A 24,166-nucleotide genomic window follows, 5' to 3' on the forward strand; every position below is an offset into this window, starting at 1 on the left:
TTAACTGGGCATGTTTCTTTGAGTGACACAGCCATTCACCACCACGTGGGGCAGCGGGCAGCAGAGCTTTAGACGGAGAGCACCGAGCCAGGCTCTCAGGTCCAACTTTTGATCAGATCTGGAATCCACAGCCTGGGACCTTGGATCAGTTACTTAGTCTGTACACAACACATAACATGGGTGAACACTGCTACTTACAGCACAGAGCGCAGAGAAAGGCTCGGTGCTTGACAGATGTTAGCTGCTGTTGTCACCACAAGCACCACACACTGAGAGCCTCTCTCGGCCACCAAGCAATAGAGCCACCACGCAGTCTGCCCGAGAAAAGCGCCCTTGCTCTCAACGCTCATCCTCAGGGACCCCAGGAGGGCCAGGCTGCACCCAGCGGGGCTTCCTGAGCACAAAAGAACTTGGACAGGAGCAGAGTCCTGGGCTCCCGGCCCTCTCTGAGGTCAGACAGTAGCCTTGAGTGCAGTCGGTGTGGTATCACTCCCCTAAGTCATAATCAGGAAACGTGGAACAGCCTGCTTCTCCCACAAGGCGGTCATGACAGGGCTGTATCAAATGTCAGACACAAACCTGGCACCTGGAAAGCAAACAACCCCTCCACTTGTGTACCTGCCACGAGCGGGTAGCATCTCTCCTGAATGAGACAAAACCAGCAGGTGGAGAATTGCTGACCTGCCTTCCCTTCTCCCAGTCCCCACCTCCTCGTGTATCGAATTCTGCTTTTGAGAAGCTTAGTAACTATCGTGCTTCCCTTAAGTAAGATGGGGATTTTATTTATTTGGGGGGACTGCTGCCATTCCAGGCCTGAACTTTTAGCTCGCTATAAAGTTAATGTGCTATTCAATGTTCATTCCAGGCAAGGCTGTGGGGCTGTGTATTCTCTGCCACCCCCGGAAGGCCATTATCTGTAATTGCCCATTACCATGCGTAATTATTTCTTCTGGCATGGTCTACGACCTCCAGGGCTGCACGCAGGCACAGTTAACTGCTCCCTCTTACCAAATCTGTGAAGGAACCTTTATTGACCCTCTGTACACTGAATGGTATATTCCAAAGCTGACACAAGACCCTTTTACAGGCAAACTCATCTCAAATCACGAACATTCAGATCCCCTCCAGATGTCCCCTTCCCACCTCCATGGAGTTTTCCCTCCCCTCAAATAACAAGAAAATAAAGCACAATCAACTCTTCATTATGTGGGGGCTGATAACCCAAACTGGGAATTATCTAGAGTCCTTTATCCTCCCTTCTTTTGGATTTGGCTGCTTAATTGTATCATGCTTTTTAAAGACTACTGGGAGAAGGTGGAGATAGTGGAGGAGAGCGAGAGAGAGAGGGTGAAACCTAAAATTTTAATTCAATATATATGTTCCCACTTCTAGTGTTTTTTGAGTAGGAGGAGGAACTATGTTCAAATCAGTGATTAAGATGAGATCTGGGGATTCCAGGCGCATTTAAAGTATTAATTCTAGAACTGACATTTGGTGACACAGGCCAAAATGTCACCTTATATTTACCTCACTTTTCAACATTAGCAGGTAAAGAGGAGAGGGGTGGGGGACTACTGGCTGTACACGCAGATGCCAAAATACTCAGCCATCCGTGGCATTTCTGTGTCTTTTCTGCTGCATCGCTCAGGTGTGAGGGTGTGAGACGTACTCTAAGCTATTATAACTTCCATGCACAAAAAGCTAGGAAGGAAGCCACCCCATCTTTGTATGGTCACTAGCTCCAGCTGCACCCAAGACCATCCACAGAATCTCCATAATGGATACAACCCTTCACACGCGCTGTTCTGATTTTCATTCTGTCTTCCCTTCCTTTTGAATAAAACTCCTCTGAAATAAAGAGACTCTAAAAATAAACATTTGTCCAACCTTTCAACCATGAGTTTTACCAAAGCCAGGTAAGGGAACCGCAGAGAATTAAAGCTAACATGTTGCAGCAAATCTGACGACAGGGAAGGTATAGGAAGGAAATGTTATCCTTCGTTTCGATACCTGGAGAAGCTCAAGTGGCAAGTCTAAGGATGTGTATGTGGTTGTCAGCAGGACCCCATCTGACACCTCATAATTCACCCCCAGGCTGTGTCACGGAGGGAGAAGGAAGCCACTCGGATACGACCAATGAATACCTTCAGCTAAGACATCTGTTGCTACTGACCATCTCCTGAAGAAAAATATAAGTGACCACTAACTGTTCACATGCTGGCCTGAAGGTGCATCAAACACCAAAGTCAAGACAGACTCCACAGACAGAGGTCAGGGAGATGACCTTTCCACAGGGAGACGTCAGGCTGGGCAGCGGCTGGCTGATGATTCGGTCCAAGGGCACATCATGGCCCAAAACCATGACCTGTGGCTCCTCTGACTCGTCCCTGAAGCAGCTTGCTCCGGCCCTGGGTCCTGGGTCAGCTCTACTGCTGTGGCCTCGTGGCCAGCTGCTGCCAAGTGTGTGGAGCTGACCTTAAACCACGCACACAAGCCACTACATACCAAGTAAAGTGACTGCCCCCAAGCTCTGCTGTCTCTCCAGTCAACTGCTCCACCAAACGGGTCACGGACCACAGGGATAAGAAGGCACAGCAAGAAGTGTCACACCTGCGATGGTTCCCGCCTCCCCATGTAGGGGCCAGAACCCCAATCCCCAGCCTCTGTACAGTCAGAGAAAACTCTGCCAACCAGGTTCTCCCAAGTGAGGCTTCAACTGAGACAGTGCCTTTCCTTTCTGAGGGGTGAGAGCCAGAAACCCATGTCTTTTTGAGACAGGCAGAAGCAACAGCTGAAGGGCCATGAGGGCTCTGAAAAGTTGGGATATATACACATGTGTGTCATACATATGTATACATACATGTGTGTCTACATAACACGTGTACGTCTATGTATCATGAACATCCTAACTGCAAAGAAAATCAAATCTCAGCTGAAATAAATGATTACTACTAGCCAATCTGGGCCTGTCAAGAGCAAGGTTATCATGACAACCAAGAGCATGAATGAACCAGCTCTATCAGTGACCAACTCCTTACAACTACTGGCATCGTGTCACCCTGGCATCACATACATTTTCATCTTCCAGATCCAGGACCTGTGTTGTGCAGATTTTGTCCATGTGGGTCTCTGGAAATCTAACATACTCTCAGAAACTGCATTGCACAGAAAGGTCACCAGTATCAAAACCATTTGGCAATTCTCCAAATAAACACAGAAGCAGGAACTCTCTGCGTGGGTACAGCCCATGGCATGGTAGGAGGACTACATAAACTCTAAAACAGGGGGCCCGTATCTGCGGCAAAGCAGCCAGCCAACTCTGTGGGCAGCACCGGGTATCATCAGAGGCTGCGTCAACCACCAGCCTCACTCGTGCTTCTCAAGGTTTATTCCATCACAAAAACAATACCAGATTGACAAGTCAGAGAATAAAGATGTCTTCTACTCAACAATAAAGCAAGAGCAATTATCTGAACCCAGCCAACAAAAAGCATACACTCCTATGAACACACCAGTTTTGAGATGAAATTGTCTGCCCCCACTCTCCATGCCCAGAAAGGAGACAACAACATAGGCAGAGCCTGGAGACTCACCTGAGGCTTCTGTGCCTGGACTAGACCCAGCCCAGAAGTGGCAGTAAAGTTGGCCTGAGCAGAAACTACACGGCTGGGACTGAAAGGATTTCAGAGCTAAAGAGCTGAACTTACTGAAAAGACCATTGCGGATGCTGTCACGGAAAGGACTCACCAAAAAGTCAACCACAGAGGAGGTGACAGAGCTGCTCTTTTATACAAGTTGAGCAGTCACAGTCATTTGTACCAGGAGGCCAACTTGTGAGGGAAAGCTCTCCAAAACTCGAAAGTTGCATTCATTCATTCATTCCTTCTATACCAACTGAGTGCTTAACTGTTTAATTCTAAAGTAGGAAAGGTCATTTTGTCATAACATTACCATACGCAGGTAACTCACCTTAGGTTCAGGTGAGTCTGAAACGAGGAAGCCCAACAACTACTCAGAATGTGTAGGACTTTACTTATTGCAAGTCAAAATGCAGACTGCAGACATGCATTAATAACAAAAATAAAAAATATGTAGACAAGGGGGAAAGACAAATAGTACAACAGGAATACGACACCCTAAGAAAAACTGAGAAAATAATAAGCGACAGATTATTAAATTTGCAGGGACTGAAAACACCAAAATAGGGAGGAGAAACAAAGTCATGCAGATTAAATATGGAGAGCTTTAAGCCAATTATAAAAGATCAAAGAGAACAAGAGAGGGGAGGAGTAGCTTTACAAGTAACCGAGATAGGAGACCTTGGGAGAAATATGACCAGGGTGAAATCATTACAGCTTACAGTGAAAGTCATCTAGGGATGGCTCCAGAGAGAAATTCACCAGAGGCACTCCTGAGAGAACAGAATGGGTACAGCAAGCAAAGAGCTGTTTATTTCAAAAGGCACACAACTCCAGAGGGTTGTTTCTTTCTGCGCAGAATCATGACTAGGACTGGCAAGGTGAAGAACGCAACTGAAAGATGCTGGTGGCTTGAGCCGTATTCTGGATTCCATACCATCCATCTGTGGCTAGGAGCCTCTGTGTGGTCTGCACTCCATGGCCCCATGGGCCAAATGGAGAGGCAACTGCTGCGGAATTAGCAGAAAGGGTATCTCTGAAACTCACCTGACACTTTATCACCCGCCAAAAAAATCTGATCTGCCCCCTTTGAATAAGGTCAACTTCTCCCAAAGTCTCAACGCTTATTAATTATCCTAGATTTTAACCAAGAACAGGAGAGTCAAGAATAACGCAAATGATGTGAACTTTTAACTGTAACGTCTCACTGGTGGAATAATCTGTCATTTACATACATTTTCAGTGGCTACCAATAAAAACTTGATGAGGCTGCCACCTGGAAAGAGCTGCCTGTAGCTTAGAAAGGTGCCCTATACATGGAGGAACACGGAGTCCTGAGTAAACTCAGGTCTTGAGTCCAGGCCCAGTGTCTTCTTGCACTGATGGGAAAAACTAGCTCGTCACCCTGGTTCTGAGTAGTTAATTCTGTGTATTTTTGTTTGTTTGTTTAGCAAATACACTGGATGCTATTTAATATCAAAGTCAGAAAGCCAAGAAAGTACACAGTATTGGCAAGGAATGACCACTACAACTTGCACTTAAGACCAGGGTTAACGCCTGATTTATCAAATTTTCTTTCTTAGCAGAGATTCTACACATCACCATACAACTGTGAGGCTGGTTGAAGCCTATGGTATAACTGAAAATACAAAATGAGAAAATGTAGTATATTAATAATGTAGCACTTACTGAGAAAATAAATCTCAAGCCAAAAAAAAAAAAAAAAGAGAGAGAGAAGCTCTGAACATCAACTATTTTGTTTACCATAATACCTGGATATAAAGTGCTCACCTAACTTAGTAACCTGGCTACCTAGTGGGTTACTATCAAGACCAGAGTAAGGGAGCTCAGTACAGGCCATGAGCACGGGCTGCAGGTCAGACTCAGGCGGGAATCCCAACTTCACTACTTAAAGTATGTGTGATCTTAAGCATGGTATTGAATCTGTTTCTTTATAAGTAGAAAAAATAGTTCCTATTTTACAAAGGTGTTGTAGAGATTAAATGAGAATATAAATAACAAAGCAGCTAAGAGCATACCTGGCATGAGGCAGACACTCAGTAAATGAGGGCTCACAGTACTGTACTCATTATTATCTCCTTTGAAAACATGATGCCAAAGAGTTGGGAATTCAACAGATTACACACCCAGGCGGCAAAGGACAAAGCACTGCCCATTCTCTCCCTTTACACTCAGGAATCAGAAAACATTATTCACAGTCATGCATGGATCCTCAGTTTGAGAAACACCCCTTATTCCTGCCATGCCAGCTCCTGGCAACACAAACTAATGTGAGAATTACATTTCTTTGCATAATCACCCTTTCCATGCTCTCTTTCTTCAGTCCTACCCAATTCTCCCCTGCTTTTAGATGCAAGCTTTTGCTGCCTGTCAAACTCCTCTCCGTTGCTGTAAATAATCTCTCTCCCTCTTTTCTATTGCCTTTCAAATATTTATAGACTGTTATTCTCCTTCTCTCCAAGCCATACATCATTTTTGTTGCCCTTCCCCTGGATTCTCTCTAGTTTATCTACATCTTTTAGAAAAAATCAAACCCCAGGTGCTTCATGATGAAAACAGCACACCCAAAGCTAACAGCCCTGAGCCAATAAGGCCCCTTATTCAAAGGCCACCAGAAAACTCTTTGATGTGCTACTTCTTCCTTTTCCCCTGTAACTCCTAATTCCATCTCTCAGATAAAAACATGGGAGAGTGCGATAGGGAGATGACCACCACCCTCATCCAGCGGATGTCGGGGCTCCACAAGGCAGCAGCGACAGGATGGGGTGTGCCGAGACAGCTGCAGACACACTCACACTTGTTAATGAGAAATTATGCATAGTACCTGTCGCTCCTACTTGTGAATTCCTTCCTCATCCACTGTGTTAGAAATGAAGGTGTTGGAATCATGTCCTTGGGACTCCTCTTCCCTCCCCGGCCAGGTCTGTACCAACATGCCTGCTTTCTTCATTCGACAGGCAGGGTCCGAGGTCTGAATCATGTTACTTCTGTCCACACTGAGAGGGGCAGCAAGACAGAGGAGGTGCTCTACCTGTTTTGCTGTAGAAAGTAACTTGCTTCTATTCAAGTCCTGGGTATCGGTGTGGTTCTCCAACACTCCCAACTCCCTTTAAAAAGGGTGAGAGATGGCTAATACTAAAGACATGTGTCAGTACAACTAAGAAAACAAAAAGAAAAAAAGCAAAGCCAAGAAAAGAAGGGGAACCCTTACTCATACCTCACTGAGTGAGCATTAAGATCGATGCATCTCAGAGACTCCTGGTTGCTGGTATACAGGCTGGGCTGGAGGAACTGAGAGGGGATATATACATCTCACCCAGAGCCACAATTCGCATGTCAGCTCATGGAGCTAGGTTTTTGAATAAAACACACACACACACAGTTTATGGCTACAGAATGGGTCAAATCCGACCTCATTCCTTTACTCCTCATTGTAGTATCTGAAACTTGAGTTTGATGGCCTGAATTTCTGTACTTTGTTATGGTTTACAAACTTTTACATTAAAATCTTAGGTGAGCACCACACTGATTCTGTGAGATAAACTGGGAGGCATCATTATTAATATTTTATCTATTTCACAAATGAGAAAACAGACTACTCAGAGTAATAAATGAACTGCTCATAATCAAAAAAGGCTGCGTAACAGGCAAGTCTTTGGACCCGAGATCTTTGTTCTTTCAACAACATAGAGCTTCCTCCCCAGGTATCAATATAGTTATCCAGGTAAAAGCAAAACTCTGTTTCCAGGTTATCTTCATCTTGAAGACCTTTGATCAAGCCTCTACTACCACATACCACTCTCTTAGAGGGACATCTGGCACTTATAGACTGGTTAATCTGTTAACTAATCTGACACTAATCTGGAAATTGGTAAATAACAATTAGCCCTCACCCTGGGGGAAGGACAACCCTGAACATGGATCAACCAAAGCAGCAGTAAAATCATTTTGAAAGAGTCTATGGATAACACGCACTCCAATTTCAGGTAACATTGGTAAGGATAAGATTAGTCTCCAGCAGCCTGGATTATCTGACTAGACAAGTGTATCCCATTCTGCAGTCATGGCTGTGCTGACTTATTATACACCAGACAATAATACTGCAATCTGCAGACCACAGCTCCAGACATGAATGTAAAATGGTTCAATCACTGGAACCCTTAGCTTAACTTGAGCTCTGCCCATGGTTACAATGAAATGAGGACATTAAGAGAAGTTGGAGGAGTGTGAAGAACATGTCACGTGCATCTGCTCCACCATGGGGACATTTCTGTTTGGCTCTGGTCTGCTGATGGGGAACCAGACGAGCCACAGGCTCCTCCACTTGTCCACAGAGCACAGTGACCAGGGCCAATCCTCGGGTTCCTGGCCTCTGCAGTCTGTCCCTAGCTGTCTCAGTTAGTCTCCTGGCTTGAAATACCAAATCGTTTGTGTGTGTGTGTTGGGGGAGGAGGGTGGTTTGCAACTCATATCACAAAGGGCCAATTCCATAATAAACGAGGAACTCTCAGATAAGAAATTCAATAAAGAAATAGACAAAGGACACATACAGATGGCTCACAGAAAAAAATACAAATGATTTTGTAACATATGGAAAAATGTTCAGTCTCACTAACAAAGGAAAGGGGAAATATAAACTATATCAACTATATTTGTTTTCGATTGCTGTATGACAAACTGCCACAAATTTAGAAGCTTAAAACAATGCAAATGCATTATTCTTGCGGTTTTCTGGGACCATAGTCTGACCCAGGTCTCTCCAGGCTGAAATCAAGGTGTTAACAGGTCCGTATTTGTTTCTGTAGGCACCAGGGGAGGATCCCTAACCCTGCTGAGTCAGAATGCTGGAAGAATTCAGCTCCCTGTGGTTATAGGACTGAAGTCCTGTTTCTACACTGGCTGTCAGCTAAAGGCTGTTCCAAGCTTCTAGAGAACTCCTGAAATCTTCGCCTTGGCACCCCTTCCTCCATCTTCAAAGCCAGCAACTGTAGTCAAGTCTCTTCCTGACTTTGAAACTCCTGGCATCTTCTGTTGTGGCATCTCTGGTGCAGCCAGGAAAGGTTCTCCACTTCCAAGGATTCGGGCATTAGAATGGGCCCACCTGGAATCTGGGGTCACCACCCCGGCTTGCAGACCCATGAATTAAAATCACATCTGCAAAGTCCCTTTTGCTCTGAAGGTAACATCTTCACCAGCCCCCGGGACAGGGGTGAGGACCTCTCTGGGGGGCCAATGTTCTTCTGACCACCCCACACGTACCGAACTTTCAGACTAGTAAAGCCCCACAGAACCTAGCGCTGCCAATGTCATGGCAGCTTCTCTCTGGAGGGAGTGCTGCGGGCGACATCCACCAAAATTACATGTAAACTTGCCCTCAAAACAGTCCTCCTGTCCCCCGTTTCTTTCCGGCTCTACTGTCGCCACCCTGGAGCAAGCAGCACCCCTCTGCCTGGCCAACTGCACAGTCTTCGTGTGCTCCCCCTTCAAACCACATCCACAGCAGCAGAGACCTCTGAAGAGAGTAAATCAGACCACAGCACTCACCGCTGCAAGACTCCAGTGACTTCCCATGGCACTCACCATAAAATCTCATCTCCTGCGGCCTCCAAGGGCCAGCGAGTTGTGGCCCCCAGCTACGTCACCCTTGCGCTCAACACTGAGCACACAGCCTGCACCCTGCTCTAAGCGCGTCTCACCCTGCAGCGCCTCCTGCCTGGCTCTTCCTCCAAACCTTGACCACAACGGCTCACTGCCACTCAGGAGGAGCTCGGATTTAATCTCCTTCGAGGGGCCCTCTTTCCCTAACCACCCTGTCAATGCCGTGACCCCTAGCAGGACACAGGCATCCCATCACTCTGTCTGTCTCCACAGTGCTCATACTTTCTGAAAGCATCTTGCTCACTCACTGGGGTACTTGTTTATCCACTGTCTCCCCTGCTAGACGTGCAAGATCCACGAGAGACAGATTTTTTAGGCACTGATATACACCCCAGGCCTAGAAAAGGGTCTGACCCAATGCAGTCACATAATGAATATTTGTTGAATAAGTGAAAAATGAAACAGGTGGAAGAAAGGGAAAAAGGGAGGGAGGGACTCTGGGTCAAACAGTCGACTTATCAGCAAAGATGAATTCAACTCAGTTCAGCAAACATTTACTAGTGTTAAGATGGATCCAATCTGCTTCCCAGAATTACTGCATATACTGTATTCTGGATAAACCCTCAACTTCAGGACCAGAGTAAAGGGTGATGCAAAAATAGGGGGTAGCTTTATAAATGCTGAAATCAATACCAAGTCGGCTGGGAGGATACACTGGACTGAGCTGACTCTGGGTGTCTGAAGCATATCTGAGAACTCTCACTGCCAATAAACATCAGAAAATATGCTATTACTTGAATACCGAATTGGCACTTCCTTCTGACAACAAACCAGCTACTTATACCCTATTTTAAGAGTTTCTTGTGCATTTTTTTCTGAAAAGTATGCTCAGTGGTATTGTACACTTACCCTATTTTAAGAGTTTCTTGTGCATTTTTTTCTGAAAAGTATGCTCAGTGGTATTGTACACTAAGATGGGATTAGTGATTGTAAATTCCACCAACAGATATGAGAGACCAGAAGAAACTGAGTTTGAAATACAATTTGGTTCAGCAAAGTTGGTCGTCACATTGAATTTTTTTTTACAAGTTGAAAAGTAAGACACCTTTAGACTGAGACAGAAATTCAGATACGCACTTACAGAGTTGCTGCCAACGGAATCATGACTAGTCAAGAACCAGTGAGACAGCAGCCAGAGCCCCCAGGGGCCCACAGGCTTCACAGCACTTCACAGAGCATTTCCAGGCTCAGTGTCCAGATCACCTGGCAGAGGTACAGAATTCACAGTATCGCGCATCAGGCCTTACCCTGGGTCCCCTTCTCTACTGGCCTCAGCCCTCTGAGAAACTCTACTAGAGTTTAGAAGTCCTCATTACCCCAGAGGCACAGATTAGACTGGTGTATGAGCTTTCCCGGTGGCTCAGCTGGTAAAGAATCCACCTGCAATGCAGGAGACCCCAGTTCGATTCCTGGGTTGGGAAGATCCCTTGGAGGGGGGCATGGCAACCCACTCCAGTATTCTTGCCTGGAAAATCCCCGTGACAGAGGAGCCTGGCAGGCTACAACCCATGGGATTGCAAAGAGTCGGACACAACTGAGCAACTAAGCACAGCATACGAACAAGGACAGAAGTCAGCAATAAAGCAAAAATTACAGAGCTGGGAGAAGGACGAAAGGAAAGAACAGATGTTGGTAAGATAAAAGCAATCATCTCACGTGAGTCTACAGGTGCTTCCAAAGGCCAAGAAAGCCAAGCTAACAAAAGAGGCTGTGTTCAGCAAAAAGGTCATGAGAGGGAGAGAACGCGGAGCTCTCACTCTGTAGATTTAGACTTTCAGTTTGGGAAGATAAACCCTAGCGAAGGATGGTGAGGATGGTTGCACAACAATGTGAATACACTTAATGCCACTGAACTGTACACTTACAAACAGTTAAAATGGTCAATTTTATGTTATGTATATTTTGCCACAATAAAATCTTTCAGAAATAAATTAGCTAATAAAACAACTGATGAGACAGAAAGGCATTCACAAGATCCAGTGAGTGGCTGAGGGGGTAATCAATGGACAGGATCCCTGAACCAGCAGATAACCAGGAACCCAAGGGTCAAGGACTTGGGGGGACACTCTGGAGCAGACAGGAGAAACAGCTAACACAGATGAGCTTTCTGACAGCAAATGCAAGGCTGTACAGCACTACAACAATTCCTTACATTACCACCTATAAAAGTTTCCCAATGCTATCAACAGCTATGACAACCTATGGACTGCTCTCTTCTCACTGGTGACGTGGAGAACAGCTGTCCATTCTCCCCAGCACTCAGGTTTCTCTCCTGCTTTCCGCAGGAGTGAGGCCCAAAGACAAAAATTATTCTTGCTACGTTTCTAGGGCAGTAAAATTCCCTCTCCCTTGTTCTGGGGAAACGCCTGTCACCCAAGGTCTAGAAAGTTGCTTAAGCCCTTCAGAAACAAACCAGTGTTTCTATCAGCCAATAATACAACAAAGAAAACCTGTCACCAGGTTCTTCTGTGGTTTAATTCCTCACACACTATTCCTTTCACTATAAAACATGCAATAAGGAGGGAAAAGAGAAAATTTTTAAAAGGGAGTATTAACATATTAAAATTTCTAGTGATAATAAGATGCAATCCCAGAGAATCCTCCGTGATCTAAACTTCTGGTCACCGAAGACCCACTGACTGGGTTTTGTATCTTTATAGTTTCTGCCAGGATGAAGGCATGCTACCTTTTAATTTTAAAAAACTTTAGCATGAATTTTCTGAAGCTCTCACACACTGCTGGTGGGAATGTACTAAAACAGTGCAGCCTCTTTGGAAAATACTGACAGTTCCTCAAAAGGTTAAACATAGTGTTACCGTGTGTGCGTGTGCTAAGTCTCTTCAGTCGTGTCTGACTCTTTGTGACCCTATGGACTGTAGCCTGCCAGGCTCCTCTGTTCATGGGATCCTCCAGGCAAGAATACTGGAGTGGGTTGCCATCTCCTCCTCCAGGGGATCTTCCCGACCCAGGGATAGAACCCACTTCTCTTATGTCTCCTGTACTGGCAGGCAGATTCTCTACCACTAGCACCACTTGGGAAGTGTTATCATATGCCTCAGAAATTGTGCTCTTTTGAATATACTCAAGAGAATGAAACATGTATTAATATAAAACCGACACCAAAATGTTATGGAAGCATTGCTCATAATAGCCCAAAAGTGTAAGCAACCCAAAGTCCATCATCTGATGAATTAAAAACTCACCATATCCATACAGTAGAGTACTACTGAGTTTTTAAAAAGGAATAATAAATATTAATACAGGCTACAATAGGGGTAAATCTTGCAAACATCAGGCTAAGTGAAAAAACTTAGCTATGACCCCAGTAGGAGCAGATGGAGAGGACTACTAAAAGGAAGAGTTTCTTTTAGGAGATGAAAACGCTCCACAGTTAGATTACAGGGATGGTTGCACAGCTCTGCGAATTTACTTTAAAAAAAAAGCACTGAATTGTACACTTTAAACATACAAAGTATACAGCATATGAATTATACCTTAGGCTGTTAAACTAATTTGAATTTTTAGGCATTTAAAAAATCAGAAACACTTAAAAATATCACCAAAATTGCAGATTGATCAGTGATTTTACTCCATATCTGTAAGTGGGTTCATGATCACTAACACAGTGTTTTAAAACAAAATTTCAAATTTAACCGTCGTTAATTCATTCAGCAAAAGTTTACTGACCATGTACTACAAAGCCAGGTACTGTACTATGCACGTAAGCTACATGATGAATAAACTGCAATCCCTGCCCTTAAGATTGCATTTTCACAATGGAGACAGCAGTGCAAATCAGTCACAAGCTTCTTTTGACTTTTACATATGCTGTTATAAAACTAATTTATTATTGTACAGCACAGGAAAACAGTCATTATTTTGTAATAACTTTAAATGGAGTATGATCTATTAAAATAGTGAATCACCATGTTGTACACCTGAAACTAGTAATACTGTTAAGTGAACTATGCTGCTGCTACTGCTGCTAAGTCGCTTCAGTCGTGTCCAACTCTGTGCGAACCCATAGACGGCAGCCCACCAGGCTCCCCTGTCCCTGGGATTCTCCAGCCAGGAACACTGGAGTGGGTTGCCATTTCCTCCTCCAATGCAGCAAAGTGAAAAGTGAAAGTGAAGTCGCTCAGTCGTGTCTGACTCTTAGCAACCCCATGGACTGCAGCCTACCAGGCTCCTCCATCCATGGGGTTTTCCAGGCAAGAGTACTGGAGTGGGGTGCCACTGCCTTCTCCGTAAGTCAACTATACTTCAATTAAAACTAATTTATAACTTTAAACGCTGTATTTACCTTTTTTGATGGCTCCAACTTTTCATTCTAGCCAAGGTAGACCAGTAAGCTACTTCCTATATATTTTGCTGCCAAATTTTTTATAGAAATACTGTCTATGGAGAATTTCTATCAGGTCAATTAACTGTTATATTTGACATGTAAATAGAGACTGCCCTTAGAATTAATAAAATTGATTGAGATGCTATTTAGAACACTAGGCTATCAAAATGATCAGTACAATTAATCTTAAGGGTTTTCTTTCATTCAAGCCTCCTATTCTTACTTCAGTTTAGGGAGATTTCATTTCATTAAACATCCTGGAAACTTCTTTGACTCTGAAAATAAAATTGGGGAATACTTTTATCTGAAGGCCTTTTTAAACCCAATTTCCACATCTTCCATCGACTTGAAATTGAGCTCTGTCTAAAATCAAACGGAGCTCATCTCACGTAAGTGGCCAGAATCCTAGAAGTATCGGCTCTCAAGCTAATTTGGGTAAAATGTTTAGGTTTTTCATTTGAAATGCTTCTTTCTGTGCAACATGGAAAAGTGAGAAGATAAAAACTGAAATATTTTAACTCCATAGAAGATTTTTAGAGCAGCAAAATTACTTGGTATGATACTATAATAATGGATACACACCATCATTTATTCACAGAATGTGCAACACCAAGAGTTAACCCTACTGTACACTCTGGACTCTGGGTGATGGTGGCATGTCTGTGTCGCTCATCAGTCATAACAAATGTACTTTTGCTGGGGGATGCTGATAATCGGGGCACTGTCTACATGTGGGGGCAGGGAATGTATGGGCAATCTCTATACCTTCCTCTAAATTTTGCTGTAAATCTGTAACTTCTCTAATGAATAAAATTTATTTTTAAAGAAACTTAAATAACTCAACATCTTCAACTGTTAGTTCATCAGTCATTTCTCACTGGCAAAAAACTGCATGGAGACATTATTCCATTTTAAAACTACCACATTGCATGTTTGTACAGCATTTGAACCCTTGGAAAGCACACAAGCAGGAAGGCGTGTGTGGCCTACCAAATGAGTTCTTTCTCTGTGCTGAAGTGGAATTACTGCTAAGGAAGAGAAGTGAAGGAGGGTGTCCTGTCATTATCAGACACATACCTGGCTGACCTAACAGGGGAAAGGTGAGTGAAAGCAGGCCACAGGTCACAGGCGCTGGGCAGTGGGGGAAGGCCTGAGACGGCGGAGGTGGCTCAGTATGGGGGAGTGTGAATGTGAGTGTGTGTGGAAGCCCAGGGTGCTCCAGAAGGGAGGGCCCCAGGAGATAACATTCAGGTTCTCACTTACAAAGGACACACATGCCAAACCAAATTCTCTACAATGCAGCCCTTCATCTGACAGCTCTGCACAGAAGAGTTGAGAATTATGGAGACTTTAGCATAAGCTCTAAGTAAAATGGCCTTCTACTTGCTGCACAGGAGGCTAAGGAAAAGCAAAATACAGTATGAAATAAAACAGGAAGAAGCCCACATGTCAAAGAGGAGGAATGCTTATGAGATTTTTTTTCAAGTCAGATGATAACTTGCAAAATATATATATTAATATATTACATATATTATGCTCATGTGATTTTTTTCAAGTCGGTTGATAACTATATATATATGTGTGTGTGTGTGTGTGTGTATAGCTTAAATTTAAAAAGTAAAACCACAGAAATAATGCTGAAGTTGTTATTAACTCATTGTCATTTATAACTAAAATTGCTCACCTTGTTTTCTGGATGCCTGCCTCCAAAATGCCTGAGAAGAAATCATTTGTTAATTGATAGTACACCTGTTAGCACATCTGATCCTGTTAATATAAAAGATAGCAAGGAACAGTGCATTTCTTCAAAACATTGTTCCTTCACAGTGTTACCCACAATCATAGAATCTTTTATACCCATTGTTGGAGGAATTGTCCAGCAGTGTTTTGATCGAGCTTGGCCAATCTTCAGCTAAGGATCGCAGAGACTGTGGTAAGTTAACTTACTCAGAGGGATCAGCTCTCCAATAGATGAAACGACAATTCAGCAAATTCAATTTCCTTCACAGTGGCCTCAGGATTCAACCAATAATCTTGGCAATAATTCTTGGGCACTTTCAGGAGCCAAAAGGAGATAACTAAGAAGCCTCAAGGACATAAACATCTACTGAATTTCACTAAGCCACTGCCCTTGCAGACACTCAACATCATGTATTAGAAAGAGAAAGTGAGCAGTGTCCCCTCTCGTGGGAGCCAGTTGGTGGGCTGCACTGTTCCATGACAACTACAACTTTCACCTTTCACAAAATAACTGCAAATCCTAGCCTTCCACATTGATATAACGGAATACCAGGCCATTAAAAAAATGCCATGGTTTGGAAAAAAAAAAAAACTGCACACAAGTGGGAGCAATATACTCCTGCTATGTTAAATATATACATTATATATATACACACACAAGTAAAAACAATAAACAGGTAAAGCTTCCACCTGTAATCATGGGGTAACAAACAGAAGACCCACAAGCTGGGGATTGCAATCTGGTCGTTGAGTATGTTTTTGTACTCTATAAATGTTTACCAATTCCTGCAGAAAGTTAAATGTTATTTTAAAGAAATTCTTCTCTCTAGAGACATAATCGTAGTTACGTTTGTCAGTAGCACACTATGTAGGGCAGGAAGTTGGACACCCCATGTACTACATAAAACGTAAAGAACATCCTTCAATCTGTCTTGTCTGCTTCACTCTCTCTCTCTCTCTCCCTCTCTTCCCCCTTCTCTCCCTCCCTTCACTTGTCCATCTCTCTCTTTATATAGTTTAATTCTACTGGCATTTCTCTTTTTCTCTTGCTCATGTCCCAGTTCAGAAGTTCATGATCCCAACTCAACGGCTTTGGTGGACGTCCTGTGAGTGATGATGATGGACTTGGCTCCTGCCCTGCTGAGATGAGCTAGGCTGGTTCGGAAAGGCCCATCTTCCCAGAGCAGGCAAAGCCTCCTGCCCTCAGCTGAGCCCAGGGCACCACACACCACTGGCTTCCATACTCCCTCCCTTGGAGCGCTGGTTCAAGACTCTGAACTGACTCCAAGGTCCACCAGCTCCAGGAGCAAAGAAGGGAATCTGGTCACATTCTCCTTGACCCTGAACTGCTGCTTCTATTTGTAACTTTCCCTATCACCACTCTGAAATGCCCTGCAAGAACTTCTTGGTCATTGTGAACTCCATCTAGCCTGAAAACCTTCAAGGCTTCACCATCTTGGGGTGTAAAATCAAACTCTGACACCCCTTTCCATGAAGTGCAATGTGGGATACAGGAGGGTAAGCCAAGTTTACCCATGGTTCCCAACGAAATGCCCAGGACTAATGCTGATCCATCACAGGCCTGTCCCTGTATTTCTCCCTGTGAACACCAATGGCTGCAGCTTTCGTGCCAGCCGAGAATGGTGCTGCCCCGATATGTTTCCATTTGCCCATAAGCCCTAAACCCCGTCTGAGGATTAAACCATAAACTCTAATCATAACTGTTCATTTTCCAAGAAAACACAGCAACTATTCCCACAGCCTCCCTTCAGAGGCAGGTGGAAAATCCATGGGCTCTGGGATGGGACAGACCTGGACTGAATCCCAGCTCAACTCAGCTTTATTCTGGGGCAGCTTCCTTACCACCGGTGTCCTTACCTGTAAATAGGAATAATAATTCCTACTTCCTAAGATGTTTGTGAACATCAAATGAGCTACTCCCCTCTCTACTCCTCTGGCACCCCCACCACCATCCCCATATCAGACCTCCAGCTGAATCCACCAGGTCTGCCCTGACCTGATACTATCTTCTGGTAATTAGATACAGCTTAAAATCCTAAAGTGTGAGAGTCATATTTCTGATAGATATACTCCTTCCTTCTTATGAAAAGGAAAGTTCTGAAACTGCTATATGTTTTATGCCCAACAAAGCTAAAACAAGAAAATACCATTCTCTTTGTGAGCTAGAGATTCTGGAGCCCCAGGAACATACCCAGGGACAGGCGCGCAGACACACCTGCCTGCAGCAGGTACTGTAACTCTGTTGCTTACCTGGCTTCTCTGGGGCCTTCTAATCTTCTTTATAATAGTCAAGACTCTGAGGATCTTAAAAAGCCTCAAAGAGCTCATCCCTCATTTTTGATAAGAGAAAACAAGACCACCAGAGAGCTTACGTGACTCGTCTAAAGTTGCACAGCTATTTAATGACAACTAGGCAGCTGACAACTTTAGCCCAGTGATTAAGCACAGCAAACTAACTTATGAAAAGTTTGCTTAAAACTTACTCCAAGGTTACATTTCATGGAGCCTTAGAAGGCTCAAGATTCTGTGAATCTCAGCGGGTATGTTTAGTATGAAATCTATGTGTTTATATTTGCCAATGGGATGGCGCAGATCCTAGTTTGGTGAGTTTCTTAGAGCCCCTGTATTCTAGACCAGTGTCATTAAATGGAGCTTTGTGAGAAATGGAAGCACACACTATCTAATATGGCCGGCTTTAGCTACGTATGTGCCTGTTCAACATCTGAAATATGACTAGCACAACTGAGAAACTAAATGTTTATAATTTTTAAATTTATTTTTACTGTTGTAAAATACATGCAACATAAAAACAAACATCTCAACCATCTTTAAGTGCACAGTTCAGTGATACTAACTACATCCATGATGTACTGCAACCATCACCATCATCCATCTCCATAGCTCTCCATCTCGTAAACTGAAACCCTATATTCATTAAACAATAACCCTCTATTCCCCTCTCCCCCCAGCCTGTGACAACCACCTCCTGTCTCTATGATTTTGACTACTTCAAGTATATAAGTGGAATCACACAGTATTTGTCTTTTTGTGACTGGTTTATTTCACTTAGCATAAAGTCCTCAAGGTTCATCCGTGCTATAGCATGTGTCAAAATTTCCTTCTTTTTCAGGCTAAACAGTTTTCTTTTTACCACATTTTGCTCTTCCAGTCATCTGTCAGTGGACACCTGAGGTGCTTCCACATTTTAGCTGTTATGCATAAAGCTGCTATGAACATGGATGTAGAAATACCTCTTTAAAATGCTGTTTTCAATTCTTTTCAGTACGCACTCAGAAGAGGAATTGCTGGATCATGGTATAATTCTCTTTTTAACTTCTGAGAAACCACCATACTGTTTTCCATAGCAGCTGTACCGTTTTATATTCCTACTAACTGTGCACAGAAGTTCCCATTTTTCCACATCTTCACCAGTATTATTACTTTCTGGGTTTTTGACGGTAAGCATCCTAACTGGTATGAGACGGCATCTCACTATGGCTTCGATTTGCATTTCCCTAATGACTAATGATATCAAGCATCTTTCCTTGAGCTTCTACCACTTGTATATCTTCTCTGGATAAAAGTTTTAATTTTACTTCATTGTAATTAAATTTAAGCAGCCCAACGAGGCCAGAGGCTTCCATGTTGGACAGTGCAGCTCTAGAGCATTGTGATTCTCAAGGTAATTTACAGACCCGGTGCAGTAAGCACTGTGAGCTTTGGAGGCAGATGGATCTATTCAGATACTTTCTAGTCTGCCAGATGTGGCCAATCACTAAAACTTTTTATACCTCAATTTTCACATAGTATAAAATAGAATTAACACCTCCTTCTTCTGAGAATGAAATGAACCAATACACATCTATAGCCCCTGATATAATCTTAGTGCATGAGAGAGAATTTAAGCCAGTGAGACATGCCTTGCCTCAATTCCAGTGTCCACTGAAACTCAGAACCCAGAATCTGCTTTTTTTTTAGATATGTTCCCCAAGTGGAATTGCAGTCCTTCCCAGAGAAAGGACTTTCAGCTTTAGGAAACAAGGATCGTCGGCTCCCACCAGGAGGATCCCGTGAATGGAAGGGGCTGACTGAGATGAATTCTGGACTAACTTCTCTGGTATTCTGTGATTTTGACTCTGTCCAGATTCAGCCTTGGCAAAAAACAACAGAAAGTAAAGCTGTCGAACTTCTGGTTCTAGAATCCAGGCCCACCTCCTTTGTGAGGCAGCCAAAACAGACCTTCAGAGGGAGGATCTTTCAAGAAATGCTCTAAGCTCTCCATGTGCTTTGGGACTCAGGACCACCCTGAGGCTCTGTCTTTGTGGCCACACCCTTCTTCCCTCCAGCTGGCCCACAGGCTTACCTGAAGCTGCAGTGGAGGGGGTGCTGGCCGGGGGCGGCTGCGAGGAGCTGCCGCTCTCAATCATCAGGCACGGGTTGCTGCCGCTGTTCTCTCTCTTGACCATCAGCTCAGCCGTGCTGGGCAGCGGGATGGGGTGACTGATCCCCAGTTCCTCTTCCTGGGCCTGCTGCCGTCTCAGGGCCACCTGGAAGCACAGGGCAGCGGGTCACCCTCCAGCACCCCAGAATCACTCCTACAGCTTTGCCAAAACCACTGAAGCCCTGCCCATCTCAGACATCTCCATCCATTACCTCCAGGGATGAGGTCTGAGAATCCCTCATTTCTTCTCCCCCTCACCCTCATTTCTTTTTATAGCGACCCAGGTAACTCTGATGTGCAGCCAAAGCTGAAAAATAGTTGAGAGTCAGAGGTCCTTTAGAGCTTTGAGTGAGTGCTCAAAAACTTTTCAATAAACAAATGTGTGTGTAGACTAGGAGGAAAGATTGGATGAGAAAAAGCTGCAGAGTCAGCAGAGGAATTCAACATGAAGAGAAGTCAGCACTGACAGATTAGGAAGGAAGGAAAATGGGATCACTCACTGCTTCCTTCCACAAATATGGAAAAGGCCACTGTATTAGGAACCTCGACCAGCAAGATGTAGTAAGATTAGATTAGATCCGAAGGTACTCACTGTTTAAAAGGAGAGACAGGGAGCAAACATGCAACTGCAACTCAAGACAACACGTGAACACAGGCACAAAAAGGGCTTTAAGTGCAAGGATGAGTGAAGGTGGTGCTGCAACAGGGCCGTGAAGAGCCCCCCGAGTGAAGCCTGACAGGCAAGGATGAAGGGGCAGAACTACCCCCAGCAAGGGAGCAGGGTAGACAATGAAGGCAGAGGCTGCTCGGGAAACCCACAGAGCCCTATTCTGTGGGTGGAAGGATTGTGGAGGGAAGTAATGGGGAGAGGGGGCTGCAATACCGTGTTGGAAGTCCCTGGAGAAAGAGGTAGAGGTGGAGATGGAGAGAAAAGGAGAAAGCAGGTGTGCTATCCCCCAGTGGGGACCAAAGGACCCAGCATACCGAAGACACTCCTCATGGTCCCTCTGCTTTTAAATAACAGTGAAAGGTTGAAAAGTTGTGTCCCCAAAAATTGTATTTTTGTTTACAAATAACAAAAAAAGGCAGACTTTAACTGACCACTGGTGATAATGGAACAAGGAAGGGAAGCACCTGTACCTCAGAGGCTGAAATACAAGCCAAAAAGTTGACATCAAAATGGTGAACCAGAAGCATAACTACAATTTACAGACTGTTTTAGGAAAACTGTAGTCTTTAAATTTTGAAAGATGATTAACTTTGAAGTAATTTTACTCCTAACAAGAGGAGTCGAGTCTTCAACTTAAAAAAAAAAATCTTTGAATAATCAATTAAGTTTAATTATTGAATTTTCTATTATTAACCAAGTTTAGAAACAGAATATTAAAGATTTGACTACAAATGTTTAAAAGAATACCCATGAACTTGTGAAGTATGTCAATGCAACAAAAAAGTGCACTTTAAGCCCTGGTTTACACAAATCTCACACATGCACCCAACATACAGAGTATTACATAGTCCATAAACTAAAAACACTTTTATAAAGACCTCTCAAGAACTCTTAGGAAATGCTATTTAAATAGGGAAGGTGAAGCAATTTTTTAAAAAATGCAATTATTTAGAGGTCTTAAGATCAATTTCAAGCTATTTTAGAATGACTGTTACATGGTTGTTTAAAGGATTTCACTCAGCACAGCACAAGCCTTCTGGTGTGGAAAATACTGAAGTTTTATACTATTAAAATAATTTTGAGTTCCTTTTGTTTTTAACATAGCAAACAGCCTCCTTACAAATTAGTACTCCTACTAATACAGTTTATTCAAACTTAATGGCCCTACTTGGATGCATATTTTTCTTACATTTTGAGAAAAATCCCCCTCCCAAGCATACTCAAGCCAGCAGCTAAATATTCAAAAAAATTTTTCTACCTACAAAAACAACTAAATGTCATAAGTTTTTTTTCCAGTAAGTTCACTGTGATGCATTTAATTGCTATATTCAGTGTATTCTTTTCCACTATAGAGTAAGCTAAAAACCAATAAAGAAACCAAGTAAAACAACCTGTATTTCCATGACTACCCTCACAGTCAGTGAAGACCGAATCTAACTATTTTAAAACATTTTTTTAAATGGGTGTATGTAAAAAGTATAATCTCCAAGAATGTTAAGTCCTGTTAAAGGCTCTTACTGATATCATTTTCAGTGGAGGATGTTTGCCCATTCCTAACCGAAAGTAGCACGTCGTTAGTAAACGTTTCTTTGTAATATTTCATTGTAAATAACCTGTTTTCAAAGGATGGAACAACTTTTAGCTGGAAAGAATGTGTATTATTCTCTTCTAAAAATTCTTTTAGGATACCAACGACTTTATTTCTGTTAAGGTACAAAAGTACTGCCCTGCTTAGGACGCTTTAAAAAAAACACACACACACCAGGAGCAGCAGACAAAACCTCAAACGCTTGCATTTTCTCCTCTGCGTGGACGTTTAAAATTCTTAAGTGTGTTTTAAAACACACTCAAAGTAACCTGTACTTGAATATCTTCGGTCGAGACAGCAAACTTTAAAGGGCAAATGAAATTTTCCTAGTGCTCAAAATGGCTGAGCCAGGATCCGCCGCGGCGAATACGAAAAAGAGCGCCAAGAGCACAGCGAGGACCACGCCGCGCCGGCGCCCGTTAGGGCGACTTTTCCAGAAAAGCAAAGACTCCCGCCGCGACGCGTTATCCGCAGAAGCTGCGGCCGGCCGGGTCTCTGCTTCCCGCCTAACCAGTACCCTGAGAAGGCACCGTCCAACACTGCCCTCCACCCCCAATTATGAGCGCACCTCCCTGCTCCGGGCGGAGTCACGGATCCGAGGCAGCAAGCCCCCCAACTCTGCTCAGAGAGTGAGGTCGGATGCCTAGGGCTCCCCGAAGGGGCGAACACCACAACTCGCTGCTGGAGGCGGGGTCAGAGATCCTGGGGACCCCTTCCCTAGCAGCGCGAACCCCGCAACTCTCTCCTGGAGGATGAGTTTAGGGATCTCGGGGACTCCCAGGCAGAGCGAACCCTGCAACTCTCAGGTAGCTCTGAAAGAGTAAGTCAGACAACCAGAGGATCCCCGAAGGGGCGAACCCCACAATTCCCGCTGGGTCAAGAATCCGGAGTGAACCCCGCACCTCCCTGGCTCCGCCTGCAGCATCGGAGACGAGTCCAGGCCCTCGGAGCGCGGCATAGGAGCGTGGCTAGGACCCCCGGCCCCGAGTGCGCAGTGGCCGTCGGCAAGCACCGCCACCTTCCTTCCGAACCCGCGCCCCACGTGGCGCCCCAGGGACCCGAGGGGCTTTACTCGAAAAATTCGGGGTTGAAGCCCGGTTCCGGACCCCCGCACTCACCTGCGCGGCCATCACGCGTTGTCTCTCTGCTATCAGGTTGCATTTCTTGCACTGGCAGTCCCGCCACATGCAGAAACGCTTGTGGCCCTTCAGCGGCGACGCGTAGCCGTGGTTGCGGCACCGCGCGCACTTGGGCAGCCGCGGAGACTTCTTGCTCGAGACGGCGCCCATGCCAGACGCTCCCGAGCCGGAGTCGCCGCCGCTGCCGCCGCCGCCGCCGCCGCCGCCGCCGTCGCCGCCAGTGGTCCCGAGCGGCGCCCCGGCCGCTTTGCCGAAGCCCCCGGCCTTGCCCTGCGGTGGTGCCCCCGGGGTTTGCGGGGCCTCCGACGGTGCGGAGGACTTGCTATACGCATCGTCGTTGGGCATGGTGCCCCAAGGAGAAGCGCAGGCTCTCCGGTAGCTGCAAGGGGGGTCACCCGGCCGACGGCGAGGCGGGCGAGGAGGAGGCGCAGGACGCGTACGTTCTGCAGCCGGACTGGCGAGGTCGGGACTCGCAACGCCCAGAGAGGTGGGGGGTTGTGCCCTTTTTTTGCGCGCGCGCGCGCGCGGCACAGAACTTTTGGATACTTTTTAGAACGTTCCCGGGACTGCCTGGGCGGGAGAGAACTCTAGGGAGCGCCGTCACGCCCACCGCCCCCCCAATTCTAGCCACTGGGCTCCCGCTGCGTGCAAGCTTGCAGGGTCTGCAAACACCGAGGGCGCTGCTGGAGGGCTGCTGCGAGCGCACACCTGGAGCAGAGGTTCTCCCCGGGGTGCCCCGGCCGGCTGCCAGAACACGCTGCACCGAGGAAGCTGGGCTCCAGCTCAGCGAGGTAGCTGTGCAGGCTGCTGGGAGGAGGTGCAGACCCCCCTCTGGAATCCTCCCGCTCCCTTCCCCCCAGTGACGCCCTTCTGCAAGTTCCATAGGACAGACTTTGGCAGAGGCC

General features: G+C 45.1%; 1 protein-coding gene across 2 annotated transcripts in view; it reads right to left on the reverse strand.

Annotated features, from left to right (window-relative positions):
• Window positions 1-23,606, reverse strand: part of DMRT1 (doublesex and mab-3 related transcription factor 1) — a 91,990-nt gene extending 68,384 nt beyond the window's left edge. Inside the window, exons 1-2 of one of the 2 annotated variants that reach the window (XM_040247298.1) lie at window positions 23,241-23,606; window positions 19,787-19,970 (exon numbers count right to left, since the gene is read on the reverse strand). In XM_040247298.1, the coding sequence (XP_040103232.1) occupies window positions 19,787-19,970; window positions 23,241-23,606 (550 nt within the window). Of the gene's footprint in view, window positions 1-19,778; window positions 19,971-23,240 lie in introns of both variants that reach the window. The other variant, XM_040247261.1, reaches the window with a different exon arrangement.
• Between the last annotated feature and the right edge of the window lie 560 nt (window positions 23,607-24,166).

The sequence above is a fragment of the Oryx dammah genome, unplaced genomic scaffold, assembly GCF_014754425.2.
Source record: "Oryx dammah isolate SB20612 unplaced genomic scaffold, SCBI_Odam_1.1 HiC_scaffold_1, whole genome shotgun sequence".
Lineage (NCBI taxonomy): Eukaryota > Metazoa > Chordata > Mammalia > Artiodactyla > Bovidae > Oryx > Oryx dammah.